The 17,499-nt window shown below is 42.5% G+C and overlaps 1 protein-coding gene across 1 annotated transcript; it reads right to left on the bottom strand.

Annotated features, from left to right (window-relative positions):
- Positions 1-2,458: 2,458 nt before the first annotated feature.
- LOC119821684 (vascular non-inflammatory molecule 3-like) lies at positions 2,459-17,083 on the bottom strand. Its single transcript, XM_042055565.1, is given in 9 exon segments — positions 2,459-2,638; positions 5,676-5,849; positions 7,184-7,480; positions 7,483-7,577; positions 8,702-8,993; positions 10,885-11,077; positions 16,422-16,557; positions 16,668-16,821; positions 16,961-17,083. Coding segments are annotated over 9 exon segments (1,644 nt in total).
- Between the last annotated feature and the right edge of the window lie 416 nt (positions 17,084-17,499).

Genomic DNA, 17,499 nt, shown 5'->3' with positions numbered 1-17,499 from the left:
GGCAATAGCAACTGTGACTAAGACAATATTGTTCCTTAAGTCTTTAGTCTATTAGTCTTTGCACTTATCTTTATTATTTCTTGCCATTCTTCTGCCTTGAGGTTTAGATTGTTCTTGTTTTACTAGCCTTGGAGTCCATTAATATTTATATGAGATTTTGTGACTTTTGTTTTGTCTTGTTTTATTTTATTGTTTTATTTTTTGAGACAGGGTTTCTTTATGTAGCCTTAGCTGTCCTGAAACTTGCTCTATAGCCCAGGCTGGCCTCAAACTCACAGAGATCCACCTGCCTCTGCATCTGGAGTGCTGGGGCTTATAGTGTGTGCCACCAACACCTGATGTGACTGTTTTAATGTGAACATTTATAGCTATAACCCCTGTTCTTGGCACTGCTCAGCTGCACTTCAACAGATCTGGTAAGTTGGGCTTTTCTTTAATTTTACTTGAGTCTCAGAACTTTTAAACTTCCTCTCTGATATATTCAGTAACTCACTGGTCACTCAAGAGTTTATTGTTCATGCTAGAAAGATGGCTCAGCAGATAAGAACACTGGCTACTCTTGCAGAGGATCCAGGTTCAGTTCCCAGCATCCACACAGTGGCTTACAACCACTTTTAATTCTAGTTCCAAATGTCTGATGCCTTCTTCTGGCCTTCAAAGGCACCAGGTATAGACAGAGCACACACATACACATGCAGGAAAAGCATTCAAGAACATTAAAACTTTAAAAAATCTTTTAAAGGTCTGTTGTTCTCTCTGTATTGGTATAGTTTCTTTAGTTTTACTAATAATTTTTAGCTCTGTAGTTTTACTAGTAATTTTTTATTGTCCTGTGATATGACAAGATACAAGAGATAGTTTTAATTCCTTCATATCTGTTGAGACTTTAATTGTCCCTTCAAATATGCTTTTCTTTAGTGGAGGCTCCATGGATTTTTATCTGTTGAATGAAATAGCCTATAACAAATAGTCCATATATAATCTGTAATATTCTGTAACTATCTGTTAAATCCCCGTGGTATGCAGTGTACTTTCGCTCTAAGGATTCTTTGTTGATTTTTTAGTTTTCACGTGTCTAGCACCATATATGCTTGTGTGCCACCATGCTTCCCACTACGATGACAATCAACTAAGCCTCTGAACTGCAAGCCAGCCCCAATTCAATGTTTTTCTTTATAAGAGTTGAGTGGTCGTGGTGTCTCTTCAGAGAAATAGAAATCCTAAGACAACCACCATGCCTAGCTATGAGAATCTCTTGTAAGAAACCCATAAAATAAAACCAAGATACTATTAAATCTAAGGATATGAGACAGACAAAAGGAAACAAGAAAAAATAGCTAAAAATAAGGCAAGAATATATACTGTTCAATAGAGGGAAAATACACAGACAAAATTAAATGGGCTCTAGTAAGTAACTAACAGACAACTCCAGAATTTAATCCATATGCCAGCCTCTGGCTCAGACATCAAATTCCAAGTTTATTCTCAACTGATGAGATCTATTCCCAGACACCAAAGGTGGGGCTCTCAGAAGCCTGAGTCAGCTTCATAGAGATTATAGCCTTTGGCCCATGAGTGTCTGTCCCTCCTGCTCTCCACACCTGTCTCTCTGGGCCTTTTCTCAACTAAGCTCAGCACACCAGTTTTAATCCATCAGAAATGCCCCCATCACATACTCAGAAATGTTTAACCAGTCAACTGAGCATCTGTGTCTAATGGAATTAGTACATGAAATGAATCTTCATCTGATGAAATCATTGTTTGGATACAACAGAGCAGTTCCTGAAAAGAAGCCCTGCTCTCACTAAAATACACCTTCTGCATCACATACTTACATATATCTGGACACATTCATAAAAGCTGGACGCAGCTCCAGCTAACACATTTATGCTACCCCAAGGATGTGCATGTGCTAACACATTTATGCTATCCCAAGGATGTGCATGCCTTATGGTAGCTGGTTTTCATTTGTTAACAGCACAATATTGTATATTGGGTACCTTATAAAGAAAAGACATTGACATTGGCTCATGGTTCTAGTTCCAAGTCAAGGGCCCCACATATGGTAATACTCTTCTTCTTAACAGAGTTTCAAAGTGGTGTAAGACATCGTGTGGTAGGAAATAGTGCTTCTGTGTGCTATACACACCCCCACACACATCTATAAAGCCACAGTATTCAAACATATATCACTACACATCCTGGTTATTTAGGCAATCCTCATCACTTCCTAAAAGCTCACTTCTGAAAACCGTGGCTAAATTAAGTGGTCCACTCTCTTAATACTTCATGATGGAAATTAAATTTGAGCATAGATTTTGTAGTGAACAAACCATATCCAGGCCACAGCATACCAAGTGCTTTTTATTTTATTGTTTTACTGTTTTATTTCTTCATGTGCTTTGCCCTTTCAACAACTGACATCTTCTAGTCAAATACTACATAAATACTCTTTTATTTATGCCCCCCTCTTTGCCAGGCTAATCCTGACAGTCCCCAATGAAGGGGTTCGTTGTATCTTCCCAGGTCCCTGCCCTAAGCATGGAGGGTCCTTCTCAAACACTCTTCCATATAGGGCCATCACCAGGACAGGCAAAGGGGCTCCACCTCGGCTCCTGAGACGTCCATCTCTTATAACCTGATGAAAGACAGCAAAGGATTAACTCCAATGCAAAGCGCAGTTTCCAGCGACATCTCCTTCTAGAAACATTCCTCCAAAAGCAGTATTGGGTGGTATAAAACATGCAAGATTTGATGGTAGAAGACCCAGCTTTCTAACTTTGCTCTAATTATGGAGGGAAGGGATGAAAATGTGGCTAGTAATCTCTCTTAAAACTCATGAACCACTGCACAACTATTGTTAGCACTAAAGCAACTTCGCAACGCTCCCACGACGTAAGCTCTCTTTGCAGGGCTTCCCACGCATCCTGAGCACTGAACTTAGGGTATTGTGAATACTAGACAAAGCCTCCACCTGTGGTCTGTATTCCTAACTCTTTAAAATGTATCATTACTTTTTTATTTACTTATTGGTTTTATGTATATGAATGTTTGACCAGCATTTATATCTGTTCATTGTGAGCACATTTGGTGCCTGTGGAGGTTGGAAGAGGGTATTCAACACAGATCCCTTAGAAATGGAGTTACCGATCCTCATGGGCCACCATATGGGTATTAAGAATCAAACCCAGGTTCTCTTCTTGCAGAGTGCTCTTGCACTCTTCTTGCAGCAAGTGCTCTAAACCACTAAGTCATGTTTCCAGCTTAAGTTTTACTTTATGTATATGATTGTTTGGCCTGCACTTGCACTTGCACCATATACATGCAATGTCTGAGAAAGTCAGAAGAGGGCAACAGTGTCCCTAGAACAGGGATTACTGACCGGTCATGTGCACGCTGGGGGTCAATCCTGGTCCTCTGAAGGACTAGAAGATGCTCTTCACTGCTGAACCATCCCTTCAGCCAGTTTGTGTGTGTGTGTGTGTGTGTGTGTGTGTGTACATATATAGTTCTGTGTGTGTAGGTATATATGTGTGTGTGTATATGTGCATCTGTATATATGTGTATACATATATGTGTGTTTGTATATGTGCATGCATGTATATGTGTATGCATATTTATCTCTGTGCGTATATATGTGTTTTGTGCTTGTGTGTATATATGTATATGTGTGTATGTATGTATGTATGTATGTATATATATGAGCGCGCGCGCACAAGCGCGTGTGCGTGTGCGTGTGTGTGTGTGTGTGTGTGTGTGTGTGTGTGTATTGGGTTTTTTTTTGAGAAAGGATCTCTCTATGTAGTCATGACTGTACTGGAACTAACTTTGCAGACCATGCTGGCCTCAAACTCAGAAATTTACCTGCCTGTGCCTCCAGAGTGCAAGAATTAAACTTTTATAATTTTTTTTATTTTTTTTCAGTTTATTTATTTTTTATTAAAAATTGCCATCTCCTCCCCTCCTCCTTCCCCTTCCCTCCCCTCCCCTCCACCCACACCCCCACTCCCTCCCTCTTGAAGCCAAACAGCCATCAGGGTTCTCTATACTATGTTGAGTCCAAGGTCCTCCCAACTCCCCCCAGGTCCAGGAAGGTGAGCAACCAAACTGACAAGGCTCACACAGAGCCCGTCCATGTCATAGAGACCAAGCCCATCACCATTGTCCTTGGCTCCTCGGTCAGCCTCCACCATCAGCCACCCTCAGAGAGTCCGATTTGGTCGCATGTTCCATCAGTCCCATTCCAAGTGGACTTGGTGGTCTCACATTAGTTCTGTCCTGCCGTCTCAGTGGGTGAACGCATCCCTCATGGTTCTGACTTTCTTTCTCATGATCTCTCTCCATCCGCTCCTCATCAGAACTTTGGGAGCTCAGTCCGGTGCTCCAAAGTGGGGCTCTGTCTCTATCTCCATCCATCGCCAGGTGAAGGTTAAGGCTCACAGTGAGCCCGTCCATGCTGTAGAGTTCACATTCATTGCCGTTGTCCTTGGTTTCTCAGTCCTTCTCCACCGTCAGCCACATTCAGAGAGCCCCGTTTGGTCCCCTGTTCCATCAGTTCCATTCCAACTGGACTTGGTGGTCTCCCGTTAGATCTGTCCCACCGTCTCAATGGGTAAACGCACTCCTCACGGTCCTGACTTCCTTGCTCATGATCTCCCTCCTTTTGCTCCTCATTGGGACCTTGGGAGCTCAGTCCGGTGCTCCTATGTGGGGCTCTGTCATTTTCTCCATCCAATGCCAGGTGAAGGTTCTATGGTGATATGCAAGATATTCATGAGTATGGCAATAGGATCTGGACAGCTTGGGGGAATAGGATGGTTGGGATATAGGAAGGGTGGATATGGGAACAAGGAATTATATATCTTACTTAAGGGAGCCATTCTAGGGTTGGCAGAGGCTTGACTCTAGAGGGATTCCCAGGTGTCCAGGAAGACGCCCCCAGCTAGGTCCTTGGGCAGCTGAGGAGAGGGTGCCAGAAACTTTTATATTTTTTATATTGAGAGTAGGTCTTACAGAATTGTCAGTTCAGACCAGCTTTGGACTCACTCTGTAGCGTGTGCAGGCCTTGAACTTCTGACCATCTTCCCTCAGTCTCTTCAGTAGTTTAGACTACAGGCTACTCTACCAGGCCCAGCTAGCTGCACTATTTAATGAACTGTACTTAATTTGAATCTTCTACATTATAAATATGGTTATTAGTAGTCTATATTTTAATTTTAATTCCCTCATGATTTCATATTTTTATAGAACAATGAGCCCCAACTTGCCTATCACAGGATAAATAAAATCTGCAACTACAGCTTGTTTTGTGTCACAGTCAATGCGACCTTTAAAGCATCTCATAGACTGCAGGGGGCGATAATTCGGTACTGCTCTCACTCCTTCCCTCCCTTCCTTCTTCTCTCCCCCTCTCCCTCCCTCTCTCCCTTCCTTCCTTCTCATTTTCTGTCTCTCTTTTTTGAAACAGGGTTTTATCTGTGTAGCCTTGGCTGTCTTAGAACTCACTCTGAAGATCAGTGTGCCCTTGAACTCGCAGAGATCCACCTGCCTCTGCCTCCTGAGTGCTGGGGTTAAAGGTGTATACCACCGCTGCCCAGCTCTTTATTTCAAAGATCTTGATTATGTTTGTCTACTTCATTTACTCAAAGAAATGTGTCCACCCGAAGGCCTCCTACTTCATAATATCTTTCCGGGGCAAGCTGACTCCCACTTAGGCCCATCTGAGGGAAAACGTAGTTCGTCCCAAAGGTGCCACAGAGAGAGAATTCTTCAAACTTGGTAAAAGCTGACCCCACAGGTTCCCCACAAGTTCTCAAGTTGGTGCTTTGACACTTCAGCAATGTGCATATCTGTGCAAAAGGGGGAAAGGAAAAACGCAGTCAAAATTCAGCTTCGAAGAACAGAGTTTCCATTTAATCTGTCGCAAATTATTAAGTATTATATCAAATTTAGTGGGACAGATTTATTACACTCTTTGTTTGTTTGCTTGCTTGCTTTTTTATTTTTGTTTTTCAAGACAGAGTTTCTCTGTGTAGCCATGGCTGTCATAGAACTCACTCTGTAGACCAGGCTGACTTAGAATTCAGAGAGGCAGCTGCCTCTGCCTCTTGAGGGTTGGAAATAAAGATATGTACCACCACCTCCCTACAATTTTATTACACTTTTATTAAAGGCAAATTGTATTGGATTTTAAAGGTCAGTGTTCTGAACAGTTCTAATCTGGATTATTTTTTAAGCCATTTGATTTGGTTAAATTTTCTTTTAACTCAGTCATGTTACCATGGGTCACAAATTAACTTAGATTCCAGTAGAAGAAAGCTGGCCAACCATTCCTCTAAAGTAACAAGAGGATACATAGACATTGCAGCCTTTTCAACCTGAACTTGCCTGCAGAGAACTCCTCAATCTGCTTTATGTTTTTCACCTTGTAGCCAAGAAAAAGAATTGGTTCTGGTGACAATGGAACAAATTAAATGTTCTGTAGCGGCAAATAAATCTCATAAATGCAGCATTATATGAGATAACTCAATTTAATTCAATTTTGAAGAGAAAAATCTATGATACCTGTGCTGATTGTTTTGTATTTTATTTTTTTAAAAGATTTATTTATTTATTATGTACACAGTGTTCAGCTTCCATGTATGCCCTCAGGCCAGAAGAGGGCACCAGATCTCATTACAGATGGTTGTGAGCCACCACGTGGTTGCTGGGAATCGAACTCAGGACCTCCGGAAGAGCAGTCAGTGCTCTTAACCTCTGAGCCATCTCTCCAGCCCCTTGTATTTTATTTTACCTGTGAACTTGACACAGCAAGGGTCATCTGGAAAGAGGAACCTCCACAGTGGAAATGCCTCCATTGTATTGTAGGCAATCTGCAGGGATGTTTTCTTGATTGATGATTATTTAGGTGGGAGGGCCCACTATGGGTGTTGCCACCTCTGGGCAGGTGGTCTTGGGTTGTATGAGACAACAGGGACCAAGCCAGTAAGCAACATTCCTCCATGGACTCTGTTTTAGCTTTTGCCTTGAGTTCCTGCCCTGACTTCCCTCGGTAATAGACTGTGATTTCAACAGTAAGTCAAATAAGCCCTTTCCCCTTTAAGTTACTTTTATTCATGGTCTTAATCACAGTTTTTAAAAAAGTAATGACTTAGAATAAAGCCCAGTAACAAGTCATCCTAACATATTCAAGTGTTCTACCCTGTAAATAATATTGTCCTTCTACTGTATGCAGTCCATCAAAGGCACCCAGGACATGGGCCTCATCCAGTCACTTCTCTGACATCTTGTACGTCAGGTGACAACACAGGGTTTTTTGGCAAACTGTGTAATTTCCAGTACTCCCCAAAAGCGGTGTGAAGCTGAATTCATCAAAATAAATCATCCCTGGGAAGTCTGCCTGCTCTGATGAGAATGGTTTGATACTTCTGGCGTGAGCATCCCAGTCAACCTCTGCACCCCTGCAGAGCTGGGCCAATGGGGCTGAGACTTCAATTCTGATAAGAGCAGCTGGCCACTCTCTGTCTCCTTGTCATAGTGGTACACACCGATGGCTTCCGGGCTATAGATCCCACTCCCTGAGGCCAACGTAAAGAAACACAAATAATATGGCGACAAAGGGAACATTCCTGTGAGAAATTAAACATAATGTTATGAAAGGGCAGTGACTTCTTAATTTTTTATTTAGTTTTATTTTGTGTGCATCGATGCTTTGCCATGAGTGTTAGGTTCCTGGAAGTGGAGTCACAGACAGTTGTGAGCTGCCATGTGAGTGCTGGGAATTGAACCCAGGTCCTCCGGAAGAGCCATCTCTTCAAACCCACAATTACTTTTTAAAAGATGTTATTGGAAATCCAGGTTGACTCTGCTTTCTCCCTAAGGTACTGAAATGATAAAGTTTTGCTTTTTTAAATCTTTTTTTTTTAAACTTTTCTCTTTTAAAACAATTTAACAAGAAAATCAAAATTTCCCTGAAATGTGAAGAATAATTTTGGCTCTCCAATGACATGATTAATCAATTTGGGTTTGAAATTTATTCTTTGCCATTGTGTAAAACCAGTCAAGAGGAAGGCAAGTGTTACCCTTAATGAGGATACTCTAAAACCAATTAAGCTTATTCATTCTGTCATCAGAAGATTTATTTCAATACAACTAATATGTATTAGCTGGAATATCCCTTAGGTCTAGCATTGACCTTCTTTTTCTTTTAGAAACTTTGGTTGTGAGCCTAGCCTTTAATGGTTGAGCCACCTCTCCAGCTACCACCACTTTTTTGTTTTTACATGGCCTGACCTCTTCATGACTTCAGTTTTCCCTCTTGAAGCATCAAGATAATATTTGCTTCCTTTTCTTACCATAATGAAGCTCCTTAAGCAGAAGGAAGCTTTCCTGTTGCTAACCAGGCATGGCAGAGAATGGATGTAATCCAGCACTCAGGAGGCTGAAGCAGAAGAATCATAAATTCTAGGCCGGCCTGGACTATCTAGTAAGATCCAATCTCAAAAACAAAGCAATTAATTTCTTGTCCTCAGAAAAATAAACATATGCATAAATAAATTTAATCAACCCTTGAGCAGAAACTCATGGTATTATTAATCTTATGGTAGTGAAGTTAGCCATTAAGGAAAAGTTTGGTTGGAAATCCATGAGGAGTTCTTCCCCAAGACTGTCATTGCCACTTGGAAGATGATTGGTCGGTTACCTGTCATGTGCGCTCTGGTGTTGTGGGTGTTTGCTGCCAGCAGGTTGACTCCCATGGCCCTGGACAATGCTGAATGGAATGGGACAGCTGAAAGGAGGGGCAAAGTGTTGTAACATGCCGTAGGGTAGACAACACTGTCAACTTGAAAGTCCTTCACAACCGCCACAGCTGGGTCGTAAGAAAAAATGTCAAAGCAAGTGAAGATGCCAAACCTCCCAAAGGGAGTGTCAAAAGTCACCAGCACTGAATCTTTGGGGAAATCAAACTGAATCTCTGGGGCAAAAAGATTGTACTGTCAAAGACAAGCAGGGAAGGAAGAAATTAGTAAAGAACCAATTTGCCAATAGATAAGGTGGATACCCATAAAAGCCTTTTTCTTCCATGTGTACTGATGTGCATATGGTTACATGAGCATTTACAAGAATTATGCCAATTACACCAACTACCTGTGAGTTTCCACACTGTGATTGATAGTAATCCAAACACTTTATGCTTCAGCATCAATGAACAAATGAAATAAATGACATCCAAGATATGATCATTTATATCTTTAAAACTGAGGAGTAAACATCTTTTTCACGCTATTTTTAATAGTATGTGTAAGTACGTGCATGTGAGTACGGGTACCAATGGATCAAAAGAGGGTTTCAGATCCTCCGGAGCTGGAATGACAAGCAGTTGTGGGTGATCCAAGATAGGTGCTGGGAATTGAACGAAGGTGCTCTATAAGGACAGTGTGTGCTCCTGACTGCTGAGCCATCCATTCAGACCTCAGTCAGGATGAACGCTTGAGTCTCCTCATTTTAAAATTCTTTCCGGGCCCGGTGGTGGTGGCGGCACACGCCTTTAATCCCAGCACTCGGAAGACAAAGGCAGGTGGATCTCTGTGAGTTCGAGGCCAGCCTGGTCTACAAGAGCTGGTTCCAGGACAGGCTCCAAAGCTACAAAGAAACCCTGTCTCAAAAAAAAAAAAAAAACAAAAAACAAAAAAAAAATGAATGGCACTCCAGGTGTAGGGTCTAGCATGTGCTAATACAATAAGCGTCACCATGCCTACTGTGCCATTTATATCAGTTAAATGAAGCTGACTTAAAATTAATTTCTACTTGGAGTTCTACGTCTTACTAATTACTAGGCTATTAGGAATCTTTCTTTTTTCAGGCTGATTGTCAATTCTAAATGGGTAAGTGTTACATTGATGGCAGCCATCAATAGGTTCCTGGAGATCCCTGAAGTTTCACAGCTCTTCCTCCGCAGTACTTGTCACAAAGCATTGTCCTTTTCAGGCACCTGAATGTGTCCTCCCTTAGTACGGCCTTTCCTGAATCCCGACTACTCAAGAGCAGGGCGCTTATTTAGGTGGGCCTTCACTTGGCCTGCTGCGTGCATGAGTGCAGCTACATCAGCTACCCCACATCCCAGGGTTCCAGAGGCTCTTTTGCCCCTCCACTCCCCACCTTCACTGGACTGCATCCTGCATAGACCAGTGAGTGGTTCCGAACAGGTGTGTGACCTGGCTGGCATGAAGGAGTGAGGAGGCCATGCTCAGTGTTCAAGTAACAGAAATGTACATTTCTTGGACTTTGTTCATAAAAATAAGAATTTTATGTTGTGCTGCTGAGGCCATGTGGCTTCTAAAAGGGCAGTTATCCTGAGCAAAAGCTGTTAGGAAGACCTAGAGGGGTGGATACTATCTGAGAAATGGGCTGACTGCTCCTGGAACGAGACCAGCCTTTTCTATGATACGTTATCCTTTTCAGCTCTACAAATAAGGATTTTGCCTTTTTCTAAGAATCACTTTTTGTTGGGGCTTGGTTTCATAAATCAGAAAAGTATATGGAAATAGATAGCAACTTAATATTAAATAATAACAAGTTCTGTACCCCCAAGCCCTCTGATACTAACTCAAAGATGAAACAGCATTTCTCAAAGGATATTCAATCTTTGTGAGGCTACTATCACATCTGTTTTGACATTTTACTATATTATACTTTATGATTAATTCACACAGATAATTTTAATTGGTATACAGATAAATAAAATTGTCTTTTCAATTTAAAATAGTAATGATTATGAGATGTCTCTGTAACAGTTACATCTCCAGTATTTAAAAAACAAATGTATAAACATATCACAAACAACAGAAATGAACCAAGTTCAATGAAGGCGCAGCTAATTCTTACCTTATGGTAACGGGCTGCTAGCCTACCCTCAGAATCAAATACCACATTGGTGTTGTATTGATAATGTTCATCCAGAGGACATTGAGGGTCAGTAGAATTACATCACTTCTTGTCCCCAATACTTGGGACAATATAGATAGAGTTATCCTTGGCAAGGTAGCTGAGTCTCTCCTGCTCTGGTGTGTAGCCAAACCTAATTCAACAAAAGTTGCCTCAAGCTGAGCACATGAGAGCAACTTCCAAAATGGCAAAGCGATGTTGCATTTTTCCATCTCCTATAATGCAACAGCTCTAGGTCAGAAATGAACAGTCAAGAATTTAAAACTCATATGCAGATTAGGGAGATGACTCAGTTGGTAAAGCACTTGGCTTCCAACTGTGACTACCTGAGTTCAGATCGCAGAACCCGTGTAAATGTCAGGCACAGCCCCATGCACCTGATATCTTAGCAATGGGAAGATGGGAGACAGAGACAGACAGACCCCTGGAAGTCTGGGAGCCAGCAAGTCTGCCCTTTGTGGTAGGGTTCCTGGCCCATGAGAGACCCTATCCCAAACAGGAGTAGAGAGTAACTACACACCACCTACACCCAGCATTGTCCTCGGACCTCCAAATATACACTATACACTCACATGTGCCCACACAGAGAGAAGGCTTACACACATGTATATGCACATGCACACAAAAGAAAAATAAAAGCTTGTGTGCAACATAGTGTTTGTCTTTATGACTACTAGTGTCTTCTAATGTGCCAGGTGTTCCAGCATGAAAGCCTAGAGAAGACTGGAAGGAAAATAATACTCTGTCTTCGAGGGGGAAGAGAAGCTTGAAATTTAGCAAACTCCTCCATGAGAAAGGCTTCATCTATAACCCCATCTAAAAATATTACACGTGTGTGGCTGTAAACTGTGGTCAAAAACAAAGTACCAAGTGGCAGAAAATAAGCAGGTCCAGTGCAGGTCATCTTCTATGGGGAGCAAATGAGGCCTTGTGCAGTAAGAATGTAAACAAGTAAACAGCACATGGGCCTGGCTCAACTTTCTCCTCCAACGAATGTGATATTTGGCTTAGAAGGTTCGTGTGGAGAAAAGTACACGTCATAAAATAGTCCTTATATTTCCTCTAGGAGTCAAAAGGGAATGTGGTGAGGTGATATAGGCTTCAAATATTTGAATGTCTCTCTTATGAAGAGTCTGTGTGGTGGCGCACGACTTTAATCCCAGCACTCGGGAGGCAGAGGCAGGTGGATCTCTGTGAGTTCGAGGCCAGCCTGGTCTACAAGAGCTAGTTCCAGGATAGGCACCAAAGCTACAGAGAAACCCTGTCTCAAAAAAAAAGATACACTGCACAAGAGAGAGCAAGGCCAATGTCATAAGCAGATTCACAGATGACCTCTCAGGAATAAAAGTATTTCTTTGTCATTATAATTGTCAGTATAATGCAATATAGTGACAAATCTGCTAAGGTACCATGGCTTAATGCAAATGGCTGTGTGGTGTGAATGTGCAATTGTTCATGTATGTGGGTGTGGGTGCACATACGTGCATTGGGGAATCAGAAGACTACCCTGGGTGTCATTCCTCAGTCACTTTCCTTCTCCCTGCCCCTTCTCACACAGTGTCTCTTGTTGGCCCAGGACTTGGTCAAGTAAGAAAACCAGTCTGACTGGCCAGCACACTGGCCAGGGATTTGAATGAGTCTGCTCCCCAACTTGCCACTGCCAAAATTTTAAGTGTGTGTTACTGTCTCCAGTTTTTTTTTTTCATGGTTTATTTTTTTATATTTAAAAATTTCCATCTCCTCCCCTCCTCCTCCCCCTTCCCTCCCCTCCCCTCCACCCATACCTCCCCTCCCTCCCTCTCAAGGCCAAGGAGCCATCAGGGTTCCCTACTCTATGTTAAGACCAAGGTCCTCCCAACTCCCCCCCAGGTCCAGGAAGGTGATCGACCAAGCTGAGAAGGCTCCCACAGAGCCTGTCCATGCAGAAGAATCAGAGCCCAGTGCCATTGTCCTTTGCTTCTCAGTCAGCCCCCACTGTTGGCCACATTCAGAGAGACGGGTTTGGTCGCATGATCCATCAGTCCCATTCCAACTGGAGTTGGTGATCTCCCATTAGTTCTGTCCCACTGTCTCCATGAGTGAACGCACCCCTCACGTTCCTGACTTTCTTTCTCATGTTCTCTCTCCTTCTGCTCCTCATCAGGACCTTGGGAGCTCAGTCCAGTGCTCCAATGTGGGGCTCAGTCATTTTCTTCATCTATCGCCAGGTGGAGGTTCCCTCACGGTCCTGACTTTCTTTCTCATGTTCTCTCTCCTTCTGCTCCTCGTCAGGACCTTGGGAGCTCAGTCCAGTGCTCCAATGTGGGGCTCTGTCATTTTCTTCATCTATCTCCAGGTGGAGGTTCTATGGTGATATGCAAGAAATTCATCAGTATGGCTATAGGAACTAGCCTTTTCAGGCTCCCTCTCCTCAGCTGCCCAAGGAACTAACTGGGGGCATCTCCCTGGAAACCTGGGAACCCCTCTAGGGTCAAGTCTCTTGACAACCCTCGGGTGGCTCCCTAAATTAAGATATATGCTTCCCTGCTCCCATATCCACCCTTCCTGTATCCCAAGCATCCCATTCCTCTGAGCTCCCCCCATTCTCCCCTTCACACTTTTCTCTCCCCATCTTCCCTTGGCCACGTCTCGCCCAACCCTCAAGTTCCCAATTTTTGCCTGGCGATCGTGTCTACTTCCAATATCCAGGATTACTATATCTTTTTGGGGGGGTTCACCTTCTTATTATCTTCTCAAGGATCCCAAATTATAGGCTCGATGTCCTTTAATTATGGCTAGAAACCGATTATGAGTGAGTACATCCCATGTTCATCTTTTTGGGTCTGGGTTACCTCACTCAGAATAGTGTTTTCTATTTCCATCCATTTGCATGCAAAATTCAAGATGTCATTGTTTTTTACCGCTAAGTAGTATTCTAGCATGTATATATTCCACAGTTTCTTCATCCATTCTTCCACTGAAGGGCATCTAGGTTGTTTCCAGGCTCTGGCTATTACAAATAATGCTGCTATGAACATAGATGAGCAAATGCTTTTGTAGTATGATTGGGCATCTCTTAGGTAGACTCCCAATAGTGGAATTGCTGGGTCCTGGGGTAGGTTGATCCCGAATTTCCTGAGAAACCGCCACACTGCTTTCCAAAGTGGTTGCACAAGTGTGCATTCCCACCAGCAATGGATGAGTGTACCCCTTACCCCACAACCTCTCCAGCAAAGGTTATTATTGGTGTTTTGGATTTTAGCCAATCTGACAGGTGTAAGATGATATCTCAAAGTTGTTTTGATTTGCATTTCCCTGATAGCTAGGGAGGTTGAGCATGACCTTAAGTGTCTTTTGGCCATTTGAACTTCTTCTGTTGAGAATTCTCTGTTCAGTTCAGCGCCCCATTTTTTAATTGGGTTAATTGGCCTTTTTTTAAAATGGGTTTTGGGGATCAAACTTGGGCTTTCACACTTTCAAGGCAAGTACTCTATGGACTGAGTCCTCTCCCCAGCCTGCAAATAGCTTTCTTTAATTCCACTTGACCTAATTACTTTACTAACTGTGCAGCCCTAACGCTCCCTTTCTTCTCAGAGTTAATACGCAAATCATGACACCTCTTGTCAATAGTGAAAGATTTAATATGCACAGCACACCAGATCAGATACAGCTCTTGGAATTCAAAGGCACAATGAAGAGCTAACGCCTCATGGGTTTCTAGAATTGTGAGGAGGTGGGTAGGACAGAGATTGTGTTCATGCCTGTGTATATGTACATGTGTTCTCCTATGTGGGTAAGTGCACACATGTGACTGGGTCCATATGCATATATGGGGGTGTCCAGGTGGATGCCCAGAGTCGGTGTTGCACGTCTTCCCTGATCATTCTCACTTTATTTATTATTCTCACCAATGCCCCCCAAGCATTGGCCTGCAGGTGGACAGGTGGCCCTCATGCCTGCCTGGATTTCACATAGGTTCTGGAAATCTGAACTCCAGTTCTCATACTTAATCGACACGTGCTTTTTCCGATGATCCATCTCTCCAATTGTTCCATTTTGCGACTGTCGTTGTTTGGCTTTGCTTTAAGTCGAGTTTTACTGTGTAACCCAGGCAGCCTTGGAGCTCATGAAGCACCTCTGTTTCCTGAGTGCTGGGATTATGCTCACGAGTTCCTAGACCGAGCTTGATTCCCCCTTCACATTCACAAAGCTGAATCTTTGTCACTGGAATAATTCGGTGTCAAAATTTCATGAGCCATTTGCCTTCCCAAGCTAACAGAATTCAAGTAAGCATAATGACCAGACTTTGGAGCCTCTTCTTCTAGGAGAGTCAGCGCTAATGGAATTATCACATGAAGCATAGTTTAATATAAACCTCTAGAATTACAGGAAGTAATGATTGCTTTCTGTCCTAGGAAAAAGCTTTTGACAAGATGACATTGAGTCACTATGCTTTCTGCACACACAGGCTATATAACATTTAGAAAACACTTTCCCAAAGGTGGAAGTCTCACACTGAGACTTAAATCGTGGAGCTCAAGTAGGGGAGCATTGGACTTACTTTTCAGCTGATGTCATGTGACAGGAATTTATTTTTTTTAAAAAGCTCCTCCTTGAAGGCAACAGATATGAGTCTCAGCAGGTGCATGAAGATATAAAATTAGCAACAGAAAGCCCTTTTCAAATTTCTCCACTTAAAGAAATTACCTATGAACAATGCTAAAAAGTCCATAATTACACCTAAAATAATCTAATTCATCTTTCTTTTAAAAGTTTATATAATTACACACACACATATACATATTTCTTTCAAGAAAGTTGTGCCGAAACCACAGTTATTGATAAGTGCTAAAAACCTCTCTAAGGGCAAGAGTTCAGAGTAGTTTACAGTCAGTTTGTCCTGTCGAAAAGAGATCCTTGTGACGGGACAATGAAGAGGGCACTGCAGGGTAAGATTTCACACACGCCATTTCATTTGACACTCTTCTTTACTCCACAAGGGAAATAAAGATGTGATGCACCCTGTACCACTCAGCTGGGAGGTAGTAAGATGGGGACTCGGAAAGAGAGCTTCCTATCTGAAGTCCCATGGAACTTCCACGAACCTTATTGACCATGAAATCATGGTGACAGAACAGCTTTAGAAACACGGTAGGTATTTCTGTGTCAACTGACTGACTTGCAGTTGCAATCTCAGGATCCAAAGAAAACAGTCTTACTTGACTGAAACTCAGTAGAACACACTTGTTGGAAACAGTGTGTTCACGGGCTAGGTTTTAAAGACAACTGCCGTGAGTAACAAACCAAGCTTTCTTATCTAAAGTCATTCTTCAGATGGGAGACACGTTGAGTAGGAAATACAATATAAACCATTAAAGTCCCATGCCACTGACTGTCTGATCATCAGAAAGATGACAAGCCAAGCTTGGTGACTTTGCTGTTCTACCTCATCAAAACCTCTTTGGTGCAAGAGTTATTACTCTTTGACAAGATCTTACCTCTTGGGATCTCTACAGGGAACCCAGTTCACTTCAGGATCTGGTATATCCTCCAGGTAGGGGTAAATGGTCTCCCTGGTAAAGATCCAACCATAGATTCCATCTTCTGGGGTCACAATGATATGTTCACCCTGTTAGAAGCAAGTATGGAGAGAAAAAGTTTCTCATATTTCTAAATACCCACATGCTTGTCTAGGTGCAAATCTGTATACCATCCCAGACATGAACAAAAGTGTGATATCTGCTTGGCTGCCAGCTTTATTGCTTTCTCCAAAATGTCTATGTTCTTGTTCATCAGGAACAAAGCCTTTTCCACCGAGACAGGTGTTTCTGTTTTGTTTGGCAATATAACAGCATGCTCATATACAGCAACAATAAAAGTGTTCAGTGCACCCACAGCCTGGGCAAAGAGAGCAAAACTCAGTGCATGTTTAGGAAAATATAACGGAACCACAGTTAAAATATAGTGATCTTTGAAAGGCAAAAGATTCTTCTATGGTCTATCAACGGAAAAATGTTCAGACTAAAGCTCTACCCACAGCCAGCTGCATTTGTCTCCCTGTGACTATATTACGCAACACAGCATTGAGAAAGACTTGCGCAAGACTGGCAGCCACAAGGACATAACTGCATGGATATGGGTTTGCAGAAATTGTTGACATTGCTCAGAGGCCAACTCATCTCTAAAAGGCATATGACTGAATCAACCAGATGAGTGCACCCAAAACACGCTGGTCAAATTCTTATTTGGTGCAGTTTTTAAGTAAACATTTATTTATTTATTATTTATCTTCATTTCATTTTACATTCCAATCACAGTTCTCCCTCCCATTCCTCCTCCCACCCTCCCCCAACCTATCTCCCATTCACTCCTCCCAAAGGGTAAGGACTCCCATGGGGAGTCAACAAAGCTTGGCCCTTTAAGTTGAGACAGGACTAAGTCCCTCCCCCCTGCATTAAGACTGATGGCATCCCACCAAAGAGGATACACTAGGAATAGATCCTGGCTCTACTGTCAGGGGCCTCTCATGTAGACCAAACTGCACAACTGTCTCCCACATATAGAGGGCCTAGCTTG

Source organism: Arvicola amphibius, chromosome 8 (genome assembly GCF_903992535.2).
Source record: "Arvicola amphibius chromosome 8, mArvAmp1.2, whole genome shotgun sequence".
NCBI classification, from domain to species: Eukaryota; Metazoa; Chordata; class Mammalia; order Rodentia; family Cricetidae; genus Arvicola; species Arvicola amphibius.
This window is presented reverse-complemented; position numbering and strand designations above follow the sequence as displayed.